Genomic DNA, 19,823 nt, shown 5'->3' with positions numbered 1-19,823 from the left:
GCAGATATGTATCGTCCTACGCGAACCCGGCATTCAACGACCCCGTTACCATGTCAGGATCTAAATCAATGTCGTTTTTCCCGGGTTTTGTGTGCCGTGGGCTGGCGCACGGTACCGTTGCCCAGGCGTGTCCTTCGTGCTGTGCCCTAGGCTGCAGCCCGCGGCCTCTCCTTTCCTTCTTTCTTTCAAATGTGCCGCGATGGCGTTTCCATATTTCCGTAGCTGTCCAGGCCAATTAGTTCATACTACTGGATGTCGGTGGCACGAGGTAGGACAGATAATCGGCGTTAGGGTGGTACCGCCAGGCAGGTTCCGTGAGCATGGCATGGGACTGGCATGAAACCTCAGCCTGGATTGTATCGGATGTAAGGCGGTGATGCCTTTTGTTGACTTCGGAGGCAATGCCGAATGGGAGGCACGTACCATGGAAGCACCACGTGACAGGTAGAGCTGACACACGGCGGCCCCTGTATCTTAACCTCCTTCTTCCCATGCCCGTGCAAGCTCGATATATGCTTATTGCATGCGCTTGAAGGAAAGAGGGTTGCGGAAGGCGCCTGCGTCCGACATTTCTTGTCAACCTTCCGACGAAGCTTACGGTAAGCAGTGTCACATGAGATACCTAACCAATAAAGATATATATTTCTAAGCACTCGGCAGCCATGTCAACACATTGTCGACGCTGCCTAGCAGCTTTCGGGCATCCGTACGCCGACGCATGCGCAGCCGAATCTGCTACTGGCTATGCCTATATACACGCACATTCAATCAGCGTTGGTAGAGTTTTACTGTATTCATGAAATAGCTACGTCTGTCCATATCATCCTTTTGGATTCTAGTATCCCTAGACCCACAAAAGCAAATTGCACTTTCGTTCACAGTATTTGACCTCGCAAGAGAACTTTGAATTTCGTAGGCACAGGATGCAGCAACCTTTAAAACCATCCAACTTTGCCAAGACTGCCGTCCATGCACCCGGCAAACCCGCCCAAGGGGGCGCAAAACGGCGTCAACAGGATGAGCAAGGGGATCAGAAAGCAGTACGAGGGGACACTGGTCAAAATGCCCAGAACAGCGCAGCTAGCACCAGCCGGCAGTGGACAATCGATGACTTCGAAATTGGGAAGCCGCTGGGCAAGGGCAAGTTTGGCAACGTCTACCTTGCTAGGGAAAAGCAAAGCAAGTTCATAGTTGCCTTGAAGGTGAGGAGCTAGGTGACACAAAGTTGGATGTTGGTTGTGCAGAGGATGAAGGCGTGAAAGCATTGTATTGTGACCCTCTGAAAAGGTTCTGTTCAAGATCCAGCTACAGCACTCAAATGTGGAGCATCAGCTTCGCCGGGAAATTGAAATACAGGCCCACTTGCGCCACCCCAACATTCTGCGTCTGTACGGTTTCTTCTATGACGAGGTATGGCATAAGCACGGAATCACCTCGATTTGTCGCATGTTCCCCGATGCAATGCGGCGCGAGCCTATTTGGGGCTGGGGTGAGATTAACACATACGTATGTGTGTGTGCGTGTGCGTGCTTCAAACTACTCAGGCGTCATGACTTCTTCCAGCCCATGCTTGCATGGAGGCAAGAGCTGTCCAGAAGCCGTACTCCACGAGCATTACAGGCACGTGCTGTGCTGAGGCCCCGTTGTCTCTGGTACTTGGCGAATTGCAGGAGAAAGTGTATCTTATCCTCGAGTATGCCGCGCGAGGCGAGCTGTACAAGGAGCTGGTCGCCTGTACCCACTTTGATGAGCGCAGGTCGGCCAGGTAAGACCCCGCACCTGATGCAGAACCTTGCCATGCGCTATGCCTTACCGGGGACGCTCATCCCACGTGAGAAGGTGAGGAGCTAGCGTGCTTGCCCAGAAGGCTTCTGCAGCTCCACATATACTTGCCTGTTACGGCAACCCACTCACCTATCATCATTCCTGCACTGCCTTGTGCCGTACAGCTACATCCTGTCGTTGGCACGAGCGCTGCATTACTGCCATATCCATCACGTCATCCACCGTGACATCAAGCCGGAGAATCTGCTGCTTGGACTCGGTGGCGAACTGAAGATCAGCGACTTCGGCTGGTCCGTCCATGCGCCTAGCAACAGGTGACTCCCTTCCTCCTTCAATATTCCGTTCTAGACTTTCCATACATAAAATACATTTCGTTGGGGCCCACAGAAAGTACATGTGCAAAACTATAAGCAGCCAGGGAAGCTGCCATGCGCTAAGCGGCATCTGTCCATGTCTTGCGGTTCATGTGCTAGGCGTCGGACCCTGTGCGGCACGTTGGACTATCTGCCACCAGAGATGGTGGAGGGGAAGGTTCACACCACGGCGGTGGACAACTGGAGCTTAGGCGTACTCACGTACGAGTTCCTGTTCGGCGGCCCACCCTTCGAGGCGCCCGGGCACCAAGACACCTACAAGCGGTAGGGCAGTGGAACGAACGAGGTAGCAGGCAACCACCTGCTCCAACAAACTCCAGCCAATTGAACGCCACTGGAGGGTCATAACCCGGAAAGATGTGTTAAGCAGTATTCCCGCGAACGTAACAGTTACACTTCATGTGGATCACTTGCCTTGCCTCGGTGTTACGTGCTTAGTCAACGTGCTCTCTGCGCCTGTAATAACTCAATTGGACGCACCTATGACGCCTCCCTTCGAAACAGGATCGTTGGGGTGGATCTCCGCTTCCCGGATACGCCCGATGTGTCCGATGAGGCCAAGGCGTTCATTCGTAAGGTAAGGTGTGCATCCGCGAAACGTCATATGCCTTGCGCCAGGGGAAATGTTCTCTTTCACAGGTTCCCGCGCCGGTCTACCTGGCGTGAACCTTGCTTGCGGCACAGCTTGTCTGCTCCCTAATCCGCCACCAAAACCCGTTGCCGCTGTGAGCGCGACCTTGCCCTCCGCGCCTCCGACCTTTTTTCCTTTTTTGTGTAGCTACTCATCAAGGACGCCAGCCAGCGATTGCCACTCACTGAAGTGGAGAACGACCCGTGGATTCGAGCGCATGCTGACCCCAAACTGCTCGGCGGCCAGTGACATGGGAAGCTCCTCGGATTGGTGAATTGAGGGGTTGACACTGAGTATGTAATAAACTGTGACCTTCATGAATTGAGGGTAGTATTTAGTGAACAAGGGCATAAGGCTTACAACTGGTTGAAGGGTCTTTTTGTGGAACAGGGATGACACGTTTGGATTCCTGGCAGTCAGCTACCCGTGTATGCCTGATGTCGTAACGACCGACGGTTGGTCTTAGTGAGTTATGAGAATTGCATGAGGGAGTGTTTGGGCCTTTCACGGCAATCTTGTACTATGACAAATGTTTTACTTGAACTCTGTCGAGCAGGCAGGACTTAAGGTAGGGCGGGCCTTGGGCTTCTAGTCTCTTTATAGCAATGAATGAGGTTTGCAGTGCTACAGGCGCAGTCTATGCGGGATATACCCAGGTATGCGCTGTGGGGTAAATCCATAGCCTGGGTGGCTTCATCGGATTGACCTGGGTGAACGCGACATGTGATCGGGGCAGGTCTGCGGTTCACCTGTCTAACCAGTGGCCGCCGAGCGATTGTAGGGTAGACCCCGTCCGAGTACTGAGCATGAAAGTAATGCGGATTACATTACTATGTAACCTTCATCACTTTCCTGTAGTAGCGGTGTTTGGTGGGCCCCCTTGTAGGTTACTGGCGTTAAAGAATCTGATCGATTTTTGTGTAATTTTCTGAACGACAACTCATTTGCCATCAAAAGATTACGATCATTACATTTATACAGTGGACTGTCCTGTCGGGCATAACCATTTTTTTACCACCAGAACCACGCAAACCGAGAAGCCCAAATACGTCTAAACGGTCACTCGTTCGCAGGGGAAAACGAGTGACCATTCTCCCCTGCTCGTTCTGATATAGGCCTTAATTGCAAGGCCAACAACGTAAACACTACATTTAACCCTCAAGAATATGTCGTAACGACAAAGATACATAAGTATTTAGGACTTGCCTCGAGGCCCAATAAAATACGCGATGCAGCAGCAGCCCCATGTACGGCAAGAACTCAAAGGGTTTGGGACACACAATCAAGATACGCAACACAAGAACAACGCCGAGAGTATGACATGAAGACATCCCTGCATCAAATAATTCGTCATATTTACACTAGCAACATGCCTGCTCTGTTTCCTAACACTAAGCCTGCGCACTCAGCTGTAACACAATTCAGCCCCAACACGATCGGCTGACAAGGCGCAGGGCCGCAACCTAGTTCCCAACTCCGCGAGGATATCAGGGCCTCTCACTATGTTCTTCGGATCTACAGTAAGCTATTTTCCCTCGCCCTCCACTCGATTTGGTGAACCCAACCCGACACGCAGCCCATACACAGGTCCAGAGCTTGCCGTTAGCTTGGCGGCCAGAAACTTGCTATTTTCATCCCAGAAAGCCGGATGTACAGGACTATTGTAAGGCCAACGATAATGCAACATATATCGCCCACAACCGAATCGCCAACAAAGTGGTCCAGCAATGCCCATACACCCCGCCAAAAGATGATGACGCCAAGGATAGCAAGCAGAGTAACACCAACTGTTTGGAGGTCTGCTTCTAACTTGTGTTCGAATTCGGCAATCACGTCCTCGGGCACCGGTGCAAACGCAGGCTCCGTTTGTTGCCGCTTCGGTGATGGCCTCACAGCCGTAACGACAATGCTGCTGGAATCCTGCTGCGTGCTAGGCACCGAGGTAACCACTGCAGCCGAGGTAACAACACCGTTAGAAGTCCGCACATCACCGCCTCCTGAGCCAGCGCTGTTCCCATTTGATGCACCAAGGCGCACGCGCTGCTGCTGAGGACGATCGGAAGCAGGAACAGCGCGCCCCGAAGGAAGCGATGCACCCACCGATGCGCAGTTCGCTCGGACTAAGGCATTTTGCCCTCGTTGAAATACTAGCGGATACCTACTGCTTGGGACTTGCCAATGCGGAGCACCGAGAACAACTTGGTAGGCTACATAAGCCACACCCATACCTACTCCAAAGCCCTGTGGCACGCGCCAGATAACAAGCGCAGCATTTTGTGAGTTACAGACAAGCAGGTTTAAGAGACCTCAAATTCAGTACAACGGAGAGGCAGTCTTTTCACATTTAAAAAGGAACCACTGCCTACACCGGTGTATGTGACGAACCCGCAAGATGCGACCGTGAGGCGACGCTTACCTGGACGGAAACCAACTACTGCCTCAGCCTAGAAGTAGCTCGACAGGTTTCAGCAGACGTAAAGTAGGATACTGACGCCCGATGAAGCGCTGAGGATAACCAATAGCTCAAGAGTGAGGCAATGAGCGAGGCGTATAGGCCTTCGGGGAGACCCCGGCCTCTTGAAAACCGGTGCAGCAAAGTAATGTCCTACAAACGGTACTGTGTGGCTCTCTGGCTTTCTCATGTTGGTGTCCGTACATGTTTCCGGAGCCAGTTGGACAGGAAGCTGCCAGCTGGCTTTGTTCCCCGCATGACATGCAGCTATTGAGTCCATGTGCAGGTGTTAACCATCTTCGCTTACGAGGGGAGGTGTATTTTGCTTTCACTTGCTTTGGTGTTGTCACAACGACAAAAAGCTGCCAAGTATGGCTTCTATATAGTTTATCGATTCACAATTATATGGCAAGGGTGGTCCTTGCTCAAATTCGGTGGGCTTGAGTTTTTGCTCAGGCAGTTTTTTCAGGACACCCGCGATGCACAACAATGCGTCAAACTATGGGACCGATGATATGGCTTCGGGAATGCCTTTCACTGGTGTCGGGAATCCACCGCAGCCCGGCCCAGCCCCGACATCTGCGATCGCCGCACAGCCATTCCAACACCCCTCCTTGGTGCATGCCCCGCATACCCCTGACGACACCTTCATCTCCTCAGAGCACGAGGCTTCTGGTCAGCTGTGCTCTGTCCAGCTGCCAGCCAGCTCAGCATCCCCGACACAGTCCGCATGGTGTAGCATCAGTAACTTACTGGCCGTGGCCTTGACCCCCGAACCGGGCAGCAATACCGCACCGATTCTCATCATAGAACCCTCCTATCCAGAGGATGTCACACGGTTGGAGCTACCCATGGCCGGTGGGTGGGGTGCAGACGACGGCTGCAGCTTGTAGGCAGCAGCCACTCGCTGCTTTTGCACGGTGGCATTAGGAAAGGGCCCTGCGCCTGTCGGCAGCGAGCAGCCCTTTCCTACCCTCCACAGCGCACCACACGCTGCACACGACCAAGTCGCGCAGCACCCCACACTCCTGTTCGCCACCTCGCCTTTCCCTACACGTCGTATGCGTACATACATGCTCCTTGCAGTCACTGCCTCGACGCCGCAATGGGCCCCTGGCCAGCACGGATCCGTTTTCACTTCCCACACTGCGCCATCCCAGCTCGTGTCCCCCGGTGGCCATGCGTGTGATTTGGATGCGTGTTCCTCGTATTCTGCGTGTGTGTTTTACTGAAGGTCCTTCTGACTGGGTTACCTCCCTGGAGTGGTCCTGGCCCGGCCAGCGGCGGGCCTTGCTGAGTGCCACCGCCTCAGGCCGCGTGGTGGTTTGGACGCAGCCATCGCAGCAGGTGCGATCTGGGTCGCCATCTAGAGGCGCTGACGTGGCTCGGAATGGGAGCGCGCGTCAGTCGTCCTTGACCTGTGAACCCCTGGTCCGGTTGCGCTTGACCGACCCGTCATTGAGTTATCTTGCACGTGAGCGCGTGTTCCCCGGGCTGTCGGGATCGTTTCCAAAAATGAATCATGCTTGCTATCACCTGCGCACGCCTTCCATCACACCGCGCGACATTACAACCTATATGCGCACGTGGTTTCATCATACATCAAAACACACACACAGGTAAACAGACAGACATATCGATAGCCTCCCGTGCGCGTGGTGCTGTACACGGCTTGCAGGGGCAAGACGATGCGGTGTCCCCCCGCTGCATAGACGACTGGCACGGGCAGCTGCTGTTAGACGCAGGACCCGCAGGCAGAAGCGCCGCTGCCGGCGGTGCCGGAAGCAGCAACCCCAATGCCAACAAGCAGCCGCAGCACCAGCCGTCCGTGAAGCAAGAACCAGGGGCCCGTCCTAGCAGTTTCGGCTCCGCCAGCTCCACGCCGCATCATGTTAAACAGGAGCCGGGGTATGAACAACTTGACGGCACGCCAGCAGCAACAGCAGCAGCAGGGTTCGGCAGGACGCCTGGTGGCGACGTGGCGCATCGATCGCAGCAGCAGCAGCAGCCCTACCGCAGCCCCACGCCGCGGATGCAGCCCGCGCTAGCGGGAGTGTGTTGGCTGCGGCAACCGGTGGCGGGTCGGACGTGGAGCACATCTGCACTGGCGATGAAGCGGTTTGACCCCTTGGGGGATGACGGCGGCGGTTCGGCGGGGCCGGGCCGAACCGAACCGGCCCAAAGTTTCGACACGCTGTTCTCGGATGAGGCGATGGCGCCGGGGGTGAGTGGCGCCGCTGCAGCTTACCAATGGTATTTTGTATTTGTGCATGTGTCTGTGGAGAGTGTTGGTAGGTGTTGGAAATTAAGTGTGTGTGGGTTACACCTCGGTTACGTTAGTTACCCAGATGGGGAAGTGTAACGAGGAGCGCCCACACACGGGCTGGTGTAGGCCCAAGAGCCTTCTTAGAGCCGCACAAGCTAGGTAAAGGATATAGCAAGTGCGGGTTTGCTGCGGGTGCGCGGTGTGGGGGGGTGAGGAGGGTTGGAAGGATGCGGCTGGGCATCGCACAGGGGTTGTAATAGGGCTCGTGTCGGGTGTCCATGTCCTGTGCGGTTTGTTCATGTCTCGTCCACGTGCTGTGTGTTGAGAGATGCGCGAGAAGCGGGTGAGAACCACCATGCTCCTCGGGAACTGAGAGCGGCATCATGCAGGGTCAGGGTGAAAAACCTGACAGCTACAAAGACTGAGCAATGTAGCTGAGCAGGCAAGCAAGCGTGGAAAGCGCAGGCTCAAGACTCACACGTGGAAAGCGAGGGGTGTGCAGGTTGCAGGTTGCAGAACGTGTAGTGTGTCGCAGGGATGGGCGGCGCTGCCACCTGTTGGTGGTTTAGGGGGGTTTGGGTGGGTGAAGGGCGCCGTTGTTTGAACAAGGGAAAGGGAAATGAACGGTGGAGAGAGGGGGGGAGGGGTAAAAAGCACGTACAGCCTGATTGGGCGATCGATGAGCGAAAGAGATGAGGCTCTGGATGTTGCTCTCGAGGCCCTCTTGGCCCTCCTGTCGCCCCGCAGGCAGTCCCCCATTGGGCGCGGCCACATCAGCTAACCGCAGCTGTCCTTACGGCAAGCGGCTCGCTCACCATTCTCTGGGTCATGGCGTCAAAGCTGCCCAACACGTTATCCTGGTATCGTTCTAAAAGCGTGCGGATACCGCCACCGCCGGAGGCGGCAGAGGCGACAGCCGACGGCGGCGCCGATGGCGCCGCCACCGCCACCGCAGAGCAGCCCGGCGGCGGCGCATCGACGGAATGGCACATCGCCCGTGCGTCCATGTGTGCCGTACACGATGGCAGCTTGGCGGTGGCGGCGGTGTACGGCAAGAGGCGCGATACGGTGTACATGTACGGCATGCGCGGCAATCCTACGCTGAACGGGCAGCTCGTGACGCAGCCGGGCGCCGTGGCCACGGCAGGTGGAGGTGGAGGTGGCGGCGGTGGGGATCGGTCCATGTGCCGGGAAACCCCGTTGGTGCCGCCGCCGACCGTGGCCATGACGGTGAGTGGGCACTGGCACTGGCACTGGCACGCCTCCAGGCGGCTGTCCCGGGCTCACGGCGGGGGTCACTGCGGTCGGGGGGTGCTATTACACCGCAGTGCTATTACACCGCAGTGCTATTACACCGCAGTGCTATTACACCGCAGTGCTATTACACCGCAGTGCTATTACACAGCAGTGCTATTACACAGCAGTCGAGGATTTCCCGTCGAGTCCTCTCCAACTCGCTCTAGCCCATGAAAGTGTTTCGCGATACATCTTTTTCGTTTTAGGATTATACCATGTCGTACGGATGTACCACGTTATGAAAAGGGCCGTTTTTTTTTGCTCACCGAGATTCGTGCATGCATGCATGTATGTATGTATGTATCTATGTGTGTATGTCTTCGTGTTAATCATGACAAGATGGGCCGCAGTGACTTGAGCGGATACAGAGCAGCACGTTGGGAGGTGGCTCCGAGGCCGCGCTCCCCCGTTGCTTTTGAATCTGTTCGCCCGACTGGCTCTATCTGCCTGCTTGCTTACCTGGCGCCTCCATGTATGATTCAAAGTCATTTCTTTGTCCACACCTACTCTACTCCACTGTATTCCGCATTACAGTATATACCATTATTTCCAATCCCTTTCCTCTTGCACTGGAATTGACGAATTGACATAACACTGCATGGCACGGCACAACATGATTCAGGTTATTAAAGCTCTTTCTTACGCTCCATCGCATGCACCGCCGCCCACCTCAGGCTCGTCTGGCGGTGCCCCAGGGGCTTTCCGTACGGCAATGTCGTATGTATCTGTACGGTGCTGCAATCAAGCGGCTCTTTGTCCTGGCGCATAGATCGCCGTCGTCGTCATTGCACGCCGGGATACCTGGCTGGGCCAACCCCCCACCGCAGCAACAACACCCGCAGCAACAGGAGTTGAAGCCGGCGATAGTTTTCTGCTTCTCAGAGACGCTGGACGATAAGGGCGGTGGAGGCGGGGCCGTGACTGGCAGCTGGCGTGTCGAGCGCTCGTCACAGCAGCTCATGGAGTCGTACGGCACGGTAGCCGGCGGCGCCGCCAGCGCCGGGGGAGCGACGGCAGATGGGCCCTCCTCGGACCTTGGAATCTCCACCGATGGATCCAAGCTGGTGGTGCCGTACGGATCGTTGCTGTACACGCTTGACTCGGAAACGCTGGCCGTGCTGGCAGTCAAAGACATGGGTGCGTGTGCGTGCCGGTTAGTTACCGAGAGGAATATTCTGTGTGAAGTTGTTGTGTCCGGTGTCACACAGGACGTCCGGTCACTACAAAGGTACCGGCCCCCCTGGAGTTGGACACCGGCAGTTCACTTCCCTCTTCTCGCATGTGTTTCTCCCCCCCTGGACTGAAGTACTTTAAACGCCGGCAGTTCATTGCTGGTTTCCGTGCATACGATTCCCCCCTGGAGTTAATGTATTATATCCACCTGTTAGTGTATTATATCCCAGCTTCCCCTCCCTTCTATTTTCCCAACCATGCTGCAGGACGAGTCCACGGACTCGCTCGGGACACAGCTCCCGCTACGCTGCCGGGAAGCCTGTACGGCAATATGTACGGAAATGGAAATGGCGTCCTTGCGCCGTCGCCGGAAGCGATGGCGGCGGCGGCGGCGCAGCAGTCGGTGGTACATGCGGCGACGGGCTGTCTATCCTCGAACAGCTGCTGCCTCTGCTCTGTCGTACGAGTTGTACGGCAGCACGGTGATGGTGGTGACCTGTGTGATTGGCTTCCTGACGACGGCGGCGGCGGTGGCTTCGGTGGTGGGGTCGGTGATGGCGACGGCGGTGACGTGTTGATGCTCAACATCTGTACGGTCCCGGACGTCGTACCGCCGCCGTCTGGCTCCGCTGCCGCTGCTGGCGGCGCTGCCACCTTTGAGCGCATTGAGGACACGATCGCCTGCAACATGGACACCATGCGGTTAGCATGGGCCGCGTTGCATCGGCTCAGGTGTGTGCGAAAGTATGTATGTATGCATGCATGTGTTTCTACTGCTTGCTGCTGCTGCTGTTGCTGCTGCTGCTGCTGCTCAGTCACCCGCTGTCACCCGGCTGCCCAACTGTCCATCTCGTCCGTCTGTCTGTCTGTCTGCATGTCGGCTGGCACGTACGTCTCCTAGTCAATCTGCCGGTTTGCCTGGCGTTGCTGACACTGCCCTTCGGCATGAAATCCTTCCTCCGGCCGCAACAATGCGAGTTCAAGACACACATGCCGTAATACACCGCCCCCAAGTTGCCTTTGTCGAATGACCGTCGTAATCATATGATCCGCCTTGCCGTTACCTATCGACAGCGTGTGGGATGTGGCCGAGCGGTTGCGCTGCGCCTGGCTGGCTGGTCGTACCGAGCACGTGTGCCGTAGCCTGGATCAGCTGGACGGTCTGCTGTACGGCACGGAGGATCCGTCGTGGCGGGTCGCACTGGCGCAGCACATGACCCGGCAAGTTGTTGTTCCACAACTTATAACTAACTTCTAACACAAAATTTCATCCAGACTTTGAATTCTACAGGTTTTTATTACTGCATTGCAAAATTTGAGGGGCGAGTTTTGACGATTTGAACTTTCATTTCCACTGGTGGGATGCGGGAGGAAGGACCCGTTGGGGAGATTAGGCAGGCAGACTGCTGTGGTTTCGGGTTTCAGGGTTTTAGCATGCCGTGGGACACCCCCCCCCCCAGGCTTACAAGGGGACCTGCGGGGTCCCATGCGGCCCGATGCTGCGGCAACCTGGATGTCGTACGTCGAAATGATACGACAGGAGGAGGGAGAAAACGCTCACCGACGTACCTTCCCCGTCCCCTTCCCCTAGCTTCTCAATACCACCACTGCCGCTATTACCACGGCCACCATCATCACCCCAGCCTTACATCCGTGTATTCGTACCACTCGTATCAATTCCCGCGCAGAGTCAAGTTGGAGGTGCTACGGCGCCTGCCGCACCCCCAAGCTGCCGTACTTGCGGCAGACCTCCTGGCGGGGGCTCGAATCCTGCAGTACAGCGACACGCTGGCACTGACGTACGGCCATCAGGCGGATTCTCTGTAAGCGGTGTGAGGAGGGGCGTGGCGCGGTGCGGGGGGAGATGTGTGTGTTTTTGCGTGTGTGGGGGGGAGGGGCGTGGCGGCACGCACGGATAATTCCTTTTCACTTTTTGCAATTACGTAATGATTCCTCCTCCCCTCGTTCTTTCCCAATCTATCGACTCCCTTCCCCTCCTTCCCACCCCCCCACCCATCCACACTGTGTGCGTATGCGTGTGTGTGTGTTTGCCTGATAATTCGACATCTCGACTGCGACGCGTCATGCAGCAATCAGCCAGAGGTGTGCACCATGGCCGCGCACATGGTTTGGTTCGTTTTGGAGGTACTGACTCTCATGCTGGCAGGGCTAAAGCTGTGGGCCGAGGGGGTGGCGGCGGACAAGGCCGCAGCACGGGCGTCACAACAGACTGCAGCAGCAGCAGCAGCAGCAGCAGCGGCAGCAGCAGCACAGCAGGGGGAGGAGGGCGGAGCAGCAGCAGCAGCAGCAGCAGGCGGAGGGGTGGCAGCGGGGGGATCAACGGGTCCGTCAGGATCGGGGGGTTTGGGTGCGGAGGCGGCGGGTTGGATGCCCCTAATCCGATTGTTTCCGGACTATAATTTGATCAAACACATCCAGACGGTGTTACTGGGGGTGAGTTTCGGAGCGGGGTTAATGAGCGGGGCAAACGGAGCGAGCAGGATGAATTTGGGTTGTAGAACCGCGTCGTGTCCACGGAGACCGCGAGTACCAACGGACGGGGTTGTGTTAATCTTAGGAAGGGACCGTAGCCACGCTTTTTATGAGATACCGTACGAACGTAATGTGTCGTACCATGTACGACCGGACTTCGTCACTCAGCTGGCGCTCCTCCGGGTTGAGAAGTCCCTACAGGGCGAGCAGATTGTGTACGGCAGGCGGGAAGGCAGCCACGGTGGTCAGGCACCCGATCACCGGCGCGAGGGGGCGGGGTTGGGTGAGGTTATATGCCATGGCCGCCCGCGTATGGTCTCACCCGAACGTGGAGCCCGTCACACGTCTCCCCCCGACACTCACTGACCCCGCCGACCCCTCCCCCCTCCCCCGGCACCTGCTATCCTCTCCCCTCCTCCGCCCCCGGGAAGGCCGGTAACAAATCCGGAGCCGAGGGGCGGCCCCAGATGCAGGGGATGCACCCCGCAATACAGGTAAGCAAGGTGTACGGAACACCAGGCAGTCCGCGTCAGGGGGCCTCCCCTCAGGCGGGGCCTCCCCTCAAACGTGGGCACCCCCAAAACACACACACACACACACACTCTCACCATCAGCATTTCCTCGCCGCGGCTCAGGTCATTAAAGCACATACACACACATACAGTGTTACGTGATAGCGTTGGACTTCAGTAACTGTTATGCTTGATGTCGGCAATCACTCGACCTCTCAACTTCTTTGGGGAACAATACCCCACAAGCCCGGCAACCCGCGGCTCCCTCGCCTCCGGTTTCCACCGCCTCTACCTCCTATCCTTGTGGTTGTACGATAGGACGTCCCTCCCTGCCCTGCCCTGCCCTGCCCAGACCCTTCTCCACCCCTTCCCTCTCCCCTTCCCTTCCCGTTCCAACATTTTCCTGTTCGGTTTCCCGCTTGGCATCCGCCTTGTGTTCCCCCTTCCCCCTGCCCTCGGTCCTGTCAGTTCTACGTCTGGCACTACACTCTTGCCCTGGGGCAGCAGCTTCTTCACTCGTTTGTGGTTCGTATCTTTCCCCCACCTTCCCCCTTCCCCCGTCCCTCCGCCCCATGCTTTCAGGAGTTGCTGGGTGGCCCGGAGGTGATCAGCCGGGCTCGGTTCCTCATACTCGCACTCAACCACGTCAACAAAACCATGCAGCGGATGTTGGGTATACACATGCAGGTGGGAGAGGTTGGGGGCGGGGAGGGGCGGGGAGGGGAGAACTTTGTTATATGCGAGGAGAAACGAAGGGATGGTCAACTTTGCCGATACGTCCAAAAAAGCACCGAATGATTATTTTTTAATCAAAAGGGACGATGCAAACCTGTTGCCCAGAACGCTTTAATGGAAGCTCAAGGCCAAGAATCTTACCGCATTACGTCTTCCTTGGGAGTGGTTTGTCTAAAGGAGGAGGGGGCCAGGAGGAGGGGGAGGGGGAGGAGGGGGGCTGAAATTGACCATACCCACAAGTTGCATGCTTCATACTTGTATGTATCCACTTGTATGAAGTGGAGGGGGGAGGGGGCCATTCATAAAAGCCGGGGGAGCCACTAACCACCAGGCGCCGATGGATCTCTTGTGTCAAGCGATGACACTCCCGGCGGCCGTTTCTCTTGTTCGGGGCCCCCGCAACAGGCGCTCCAGCAGCAGCAACAGAACGGCAGCGGGCCGGCGGGACCCGGGACGCAGGGAGTCGCCCAGGGTGCTGCTGCTGGCGGCGGCGGCGGCGGCGGCGGCGGCGGTGCGGGCGCCGTAACACTGGTTCCGGGAGCCCCGGTGGTGGCGGTGACGGCGGCGGATGTGGAGTCGGCGGTGAAGACTGGGGAGATGCCCAAGGTGCGGCTGGGATGGTGGGTTTGTGGGTTTAAGGGCTTAGGGGCCGTTGAACACGGGTGTCTTTGGCGGGGGGGGAGGGGGGGAAGTGACGTGGGTGTTGGGGTGGTGTGTGTAGGGTAGGGCAGGGTATGGGGAGATATTGACCACCCCTGCGCTATCTACCAACCCCTTCTTGCTCCCCAGGTGTACACCCACCATATTGCTGCCCTTTATTGTATATCTCGGCATCTGTGTTTTGCTTTCCCGCCACCTTCCCCTCAGTCACACCACACGCCCACTCACACAGACACACATCTCCACTCACACGCACACACACATTCTCTCTCTCTCTCTCTCTCACTCACAGACACACATACCCGCCCGCCCACCCACTCACCCCCAGGCGCTGATGCAGCGAACGCTTCCGTTCGTCTTCTCCGGGCCCTTCCACCTCCACTACAGCAGAGCCAAGGGCCTTATCTTGCAGGGCTATCTGGCCCAGGTACGACATAGTGTAATGTGCTTCATGCCGGGTTAGAAGTAAGCAGGCAACAACCTACCCCCTCCCCTTTGGGGGTTTCGTGAGTGAGGTGGAGGCGGGGCCGGGGGGCGGGTGACCGGGGGAAGGGGGGGCGCGGGCGGAGGATTTTGGCTGTTGCGCTACTGGTGTTAGTTGTGCTAGTGGCTGTAGTTCACCAATTTCATGGTTAAGAGAGAGAGAGAGAATGTGTATGTGTGTGAGTGGAGATGTGTGTCTGTGTGAGTGGGCGTGTGGTGTGACTGGCTTGTTGGATGGATGGTTGGACGGATGGTTGGCGTCTTTGTCTTGTATGCGTTGCTTCTTTTCCCCTTCTGCGTGAAATTCCGAAAGGGCCTCAAGTCGTTACAAGTTTGGGCTATTTCGCGTCTTTATCCTTCCTGCCATGCGTCTTGTTGGCTGTTTAAATCTACCTGTCTGTCTGTCTCTGTCTGTCTGTCTGTCTGTGTCTGTCTGTCTGTCTCTGTCTGTCTGTCTGTCTTTCCTTACCGCAGTGTTTCCGTAGCGACGACCTGTCCAAGCTGTCTGGCGCCTTCTCCATGAGCCGCGAGACCCTTCTGGAGCGGTACCGGGCTCTGGGGCTCAGCACACCGCTGCTGGACCCGCGGGGGGCCCCGCACGTGGAGGCGCGGAGGATGTGGATGAGCTTCAGGTGGGTGCGGCTTGTGTGGGATAGTTGGGGGTTGGGAAAAGGGGAGGGGAAGGGGGAAGGGCGCTGTGGCGCCTGTGTGGTTTTGTGGACGGGGGCCCCTGGGTGGCTGTGGTGGCGGAGATGGAGATGCAGATGGAGATGGAGAAACGTGAGGGGGCGGTTTGGGCGGATTATGCAAAGCAGAGGGATGTGAAGCACCAAGTACAGCTTGCTTGACTACCTGGCCTTACTTGTGACTTAGTAGGGGTAGGGGTGGGATGGTTGTGGGTGGGAACTTCCCACTGGGAAGGGGATTTACATCAAGGGGTCCGACCCTTAATGTCCGTACAGGATGTACTCATGCAGGTACTGGCAGGAGCGGCCTAGCTAGCTATGATCCGTAGCTCCCGCAGTGGCGGAGGAAGGGGCTGCTGATCCTCCTCCCCTCGCCTCCCCTCGCCTCCCCTCCGCGCCGTCCACATCTACATGGGCAGGGCTCAAGTGTTAACATCAGCAAAGCCCCCCGGAACCCCCCCCCCGGGTCCCATTACTGCGCTCACATTTCACTGCTTGTATCTATCACTGCTTGTATCGGTCACCTCCAACATTAAGCGTCTCCGGAGTCAGCTTGGGATGGAGTGGGATGGAGTGTGTTGGAGAGGGGGGAGCGCCTTTCACATGTGGATGTCGTACAATATCCCCTGATCCACCTTTTGCAGTGCGGATTCATCCACACTTGTACGCACACAGACACACACACACACACACGCACGCACGCACGCCGTCCCCTTCGTCAATCCGCCCGCCGAAAGTTACCACCACCGCGGACCAAAGACTCCTACAGCCTCTTAACTGCTAACTGACACCTGTAATAACCGTCAACCGCAGGGCTCCTGCGCCCCCTCCCGAGCTTCACAGCCACGTCCTGACCGGCCACGTGAGCAATCGGCAGCGACAGCGCTGGAGGCGGCAGAGGGGGGCTGCTCTGGCCCTGGGCAGCTCGGCCCCGCTTTGGGCCCAAACCCCGGGTAGGGTGGGGAGTAGGGGGGGGGGGCTCTCCTGGGTTTGGGAGGGGTGACGATGACGGTGGTGATGATGGTGGCAAGTATAATGCCTTTTTTAGCTACTATATTCCCCCACAGCTGTCGAAAGTTGATAAAGAATGATTATCTATCAATGCTAAAGCTCAGGCATTAAAAATTCAGATAAATTGTAAAAATATTGTTATGTGTTAAAAAATTTGTAATGATGTTCATGGCGATTATGATGGCGGTGGCAGATGTGTGATGGCAACCCCACACGCTGTGGGATGTGTATGTATGTTGTTACAGGGTGGTTAACTTCGCCAGCGGCCCCCTTTCCCGGGGCAGTCCCTGCTCTCCCCTGCTAGAGGGGCACCCTAATCCGTCACCCCATCCGACTTCAGAATGTATTCGTTGGGTTCGGCAACTCACCACCAGCATCCATCCAAATCTAGCGGATCAACGGCGCATCAACTTAGTTCCTGGTCAGCTCGCAAGATGTGTATGTATTGGGGGGTGTGGGAAATGGAGGGAAGGCCATAACCCAGACACAACATCGAATCATGCCCCAGTTGGCCCCTCGCTCTTGGTCATTTCACCACCCCACTACCCACCCCACCACCCCCCACTAGGTCCGCTGGTGGACTGTCTGACCTCCGTGCCGCTCCCCCCTGGCACGTCCTGGAGCCTGGAGGGGGCGGCGGCGGTGGGTGCCGTCACCGTGCAGATGGGCCCGGGGGTGGGTGCCGCCGCGTCCCGCCGCAACCTGCCCGCCCTGCTGGCGGCGGTGCAGCGCGCCTGGGTGTGCTGTGCACCCCCCGCGGAGCTGGGCTCGCAATGGAAGCGAGCACGACTGGGCCTGGAACAGGACCTGGAGTACTAGATGCGCATGCTTGGGTGATGAAGTGGTTGGGTGATGAAGTGGTTCGGTCGCCAGGGTATTTGGTGGTGGCGGTGGCGGTTTCTGGCGTGTGCGTGGTCGGGTGTGTGTGTGTGGAGGTGTGTCACAGAGTTGGAGCGGCTGACGACAGGGTAGTGGGTTGCTGCACGGTGAAGGCTCTTGAGGGGTTGAGGGCGATCAGCCCGATGAGGTGAAGGTGAAAAGAAGGCGGTAAAGGTGGAGCTCGTCATGGTGGATGGTTCTCGGAAAAAGACATCAACATCGGCCGTTGGTTGATGTGGCGCTATCGTTGAAGTTCACCGGTGGGATGGGACTTTGAGGGGGGGTTGTTGGGGGGGGAGAGAAGAAAAACCTGAATTCGTGTGCGAGAACTGGAACTGAGTGGGAACCCAGTGTGCTAATAATGTAACTCTTAGGCTCTCAGGTTGCGTGTGTATGTTTTGCATTATGTGTTTGTTCCTGTTCCATATCCCTTACCATTTTGCACATAATCTGTTGTAGCGCGATAGCTACACAGTAATGATGAGCTTATTATGAAATATGCGAATCAATTATGACTATGAAATCTTCTGAAACTGACATGGCTGTCAAGGAATCGTTTGTAAGAATTCACCGGAACTGAACATCAAGAATCTGTACGACAGCCTTACCGAAATCCATAAATTTACTGAAATCGTCTTTGCTCACAGAACGGACGTGGGTTTGCTATAATTCATATTCTACTCACGTTCGGAGCGCGGTCTTATACCGTGGTCAGGGCAGTGCCGGCCTGAGACATACTTCACGGGCCTGTAGCATTGCACTACACTACAACATAATCGCCCACCCCACGCTGGTGTCGTGTGTGGCTACGTGGCGGGTAATAAGCTGTTCCGTCTTCTGGTCCGGAAATAAGGGTGTGTGGGGTGGACAAACTCCTGGCCCCACCTGCAACCTTCCTACCTCACCCGTGTGGGGTCCGCAGGGGACACTCCATACCTTGTACATGCACCCTCGTGGTCAGGTACACGTGATTTTCTTACACATACTGGCCTCAGAAATCCGAGAATTCAACTGATGGCCTCACCCAAGTATTGTCGTGTACCTGAGAAAGTGGTGTTTTAATCATTCGTTCCTGTATGTGTCTGTGTGTGTATGTATGTATGTGTGTCGACCGGAATACGTATACACACAAAGCAGCAGTGCCCCTGCGGTAAACCCGGCCGAAGCATGCAAATAAATACTTTTACGCCGTACAACTGAATTGCCGTACAAAGCCTACCTTCGCGTTAAATAATGACTTCGTAGTGGATCTGACAAGCCCGAAGTGAACCCCCCAGAGGCTAGAGTGAGCATGGCAATCCTTGATGGTGATGGCCCAGCAACCTTGCATGCCAAGAGCCCCAGTCCAAAATGGGACACTATTCCTGGAAGTGCTCCTCCCATAACGCAAATACCCTAAAACACACATGCAACCCCCTACCCGCCCAAAAACACCAGTGAAGACACAACAATGGCAGCTGCTCGCTTTCTCAAACAACTCCACTCCCACTTCTGAGATCGCGCCACACTCAGGACCACAAGTATATATCAATTCAAGCCGCGCTGCAGGTCAGCTGCTGTGGAAAAAACACTGCAGCCTGCTTTAGAATGACGTACACATATGTTCACCAGGCCACTAGTCACCTTAAAGTACCCACCCGCACGCCCGCGCGGACACCTGGCCCAGACGAGGTGCCGCCCTGGAGCGATGCTAACTGATTTCTTGCCAGCGCGCTGCTCGCAATTCCAGCACAACCGTCTTTTTCTCTTAAACACCAGCAATTTGGTAGGGTTGACGAACGTGAAAGAAACTCGACCTGAACAAAGTCGAGTTTGTCATACCCTCGGGATGCGGGTGACCAGTCCACGTGGCGTCATGTGACGCACGCAGCTAACAGTCTAGCGGTCCTTCAAACCAATATCCTTTTTTCGTGGTTTGGTAGGGCCGAACTTAGGAGTTCAAGATCGCCAAGACTCGTACCTATTGCAGTAACTGCAAGATACTATAAGATTCTGACAAATATCGTAGTCGGCAGGACACTGCGCTCGTCCTCAACCTCACCTAAGCGACGAAACGAATCAAGCTCCTTTGATACCTTGAGGAGATTTAAACCCCAAGGTGATGCAAGTCCGCAATCCAACGACAAATAGACGAAAGCGCGAGGCTCATAGCAAGCTAAAGATAATGAATAATTCAGTAAACAGACAACTCACTCATGTCGTTGTAAGGTATAATATCCATGACCTCAGAACTAGCTCATCACAGATACTGATCTACCAGGATTTAACCAACCAAACGAACCACGAAATCGGCAAGCCTAAATGCCTCTCATTTCGAACACGTCAAACGTTGCTGCGTCAATAGTGCACGACATTGTAAAAGCTCCAGCGCGAGCCCCAAAGCTGTA

At 56.2% G+C, this 19,823-nt stretch overlaps 3 protein-coding genes across 3 annotated transcripts; 2 read left to right on the top strand and 1 right to left on the bottom strand.

The window, feature by feature from the left end:
- Positions 1–923: 923 nt before the first annotated feature.
- On the top strand, positions 924–3,725 carry alk2a (serine/threonine protein kinase; the record flags this gene model as incomplete). Its single annotated transcript, XM_002951161.1, has 7 exons — positions 924–1,202; positions 1,288–1,410; positions 1,671–1,765; positions 1,950–2,099; positions 2,259–2,423; positions 2,664–2,736; positions 2,938–3,725. 7 exons carry the CDS (start codon positions 924–926, stop codon positions 3,037–3,039), a joined length of 987 nt encoding a protein of 328 aa, XP_002951207.1. The 3' UTR covers positions 3,040–3,725.
- A 16-nt stretch (positions 3,726–3,741) lies between these two features.
- On the bottom strand, positions 3,742–5,388 carry VOLCADRAFT_104975 (uncharacterized protein). The gene is made up of 2 exons (XM_002951079.1): positions 5,207–5,388; positions 3,742–5,031 (listed from the first exon to the last, which is right to left on the bottom strand). Exon 2 carries the CDS (start codon positions 5,014–5,016, stop codon positions 4,393–4,395), a length of 624 nt encoding a protein of 207 aa, XP_002951125.1. The 5' UTR covers positions 5,017–5,031; positions 5,207–5,388; the 3' UTR covers positions 3,742–4,392.
- Positions 5,389–5,902: 514 nt separating this feature from the next.
- On the top strand, positions 5,903–17,376 carry VOLCADRAFT_117768 (uncharacterized protein; the record flags this gene model as incomplete). Its single annotated transcript, XM_002951160.1, has 17 exons — positions 5,903–6,100; positions 6,477–6,589; positions 6,921–7,466; positions 8,256–8,738; positions 9,479–9,941; positions 10,244–10,709; positions 11,052–11,144; positions 11,666–11,800; positions 12,068–12,431; positions 12,902–12,964; positions 13,565–13,669; positions 14,123–14,323; positions 14,706–14,804; positions 15,335–15,492; positions 16,360–16,499; positions 17,126–17,232; positions 17,287–17,376. Coding segments are annotated over 17 exons (3,822 nt in total), but the record flags the coding sequence as incomplete, so codon positions are not given.
- Between the last annotated feature and the right edge of the window lie 2,447 nt (positions 17,377–19,823).

The sequence above is a fragment of the Volvox carteri genome, assembly GCF_000143455.1.
Source record: "Volvox carteri f. nagariensis unplaced genomic scaffold VOLCAscaffold_22, whole genome shotgun sequence".
NCBI lineage: Eukaryota > Viridiplantae > Chlorophyta > Chlorophyceae > Chlamydomonadales > Volvocaceae > Volvox > Volvox carteri.
The sequence above is the reverse complement of the archived record's forward strand: the minus strand, read 5'-3'. Positions and strand labels throughout refer to the sequence as shown.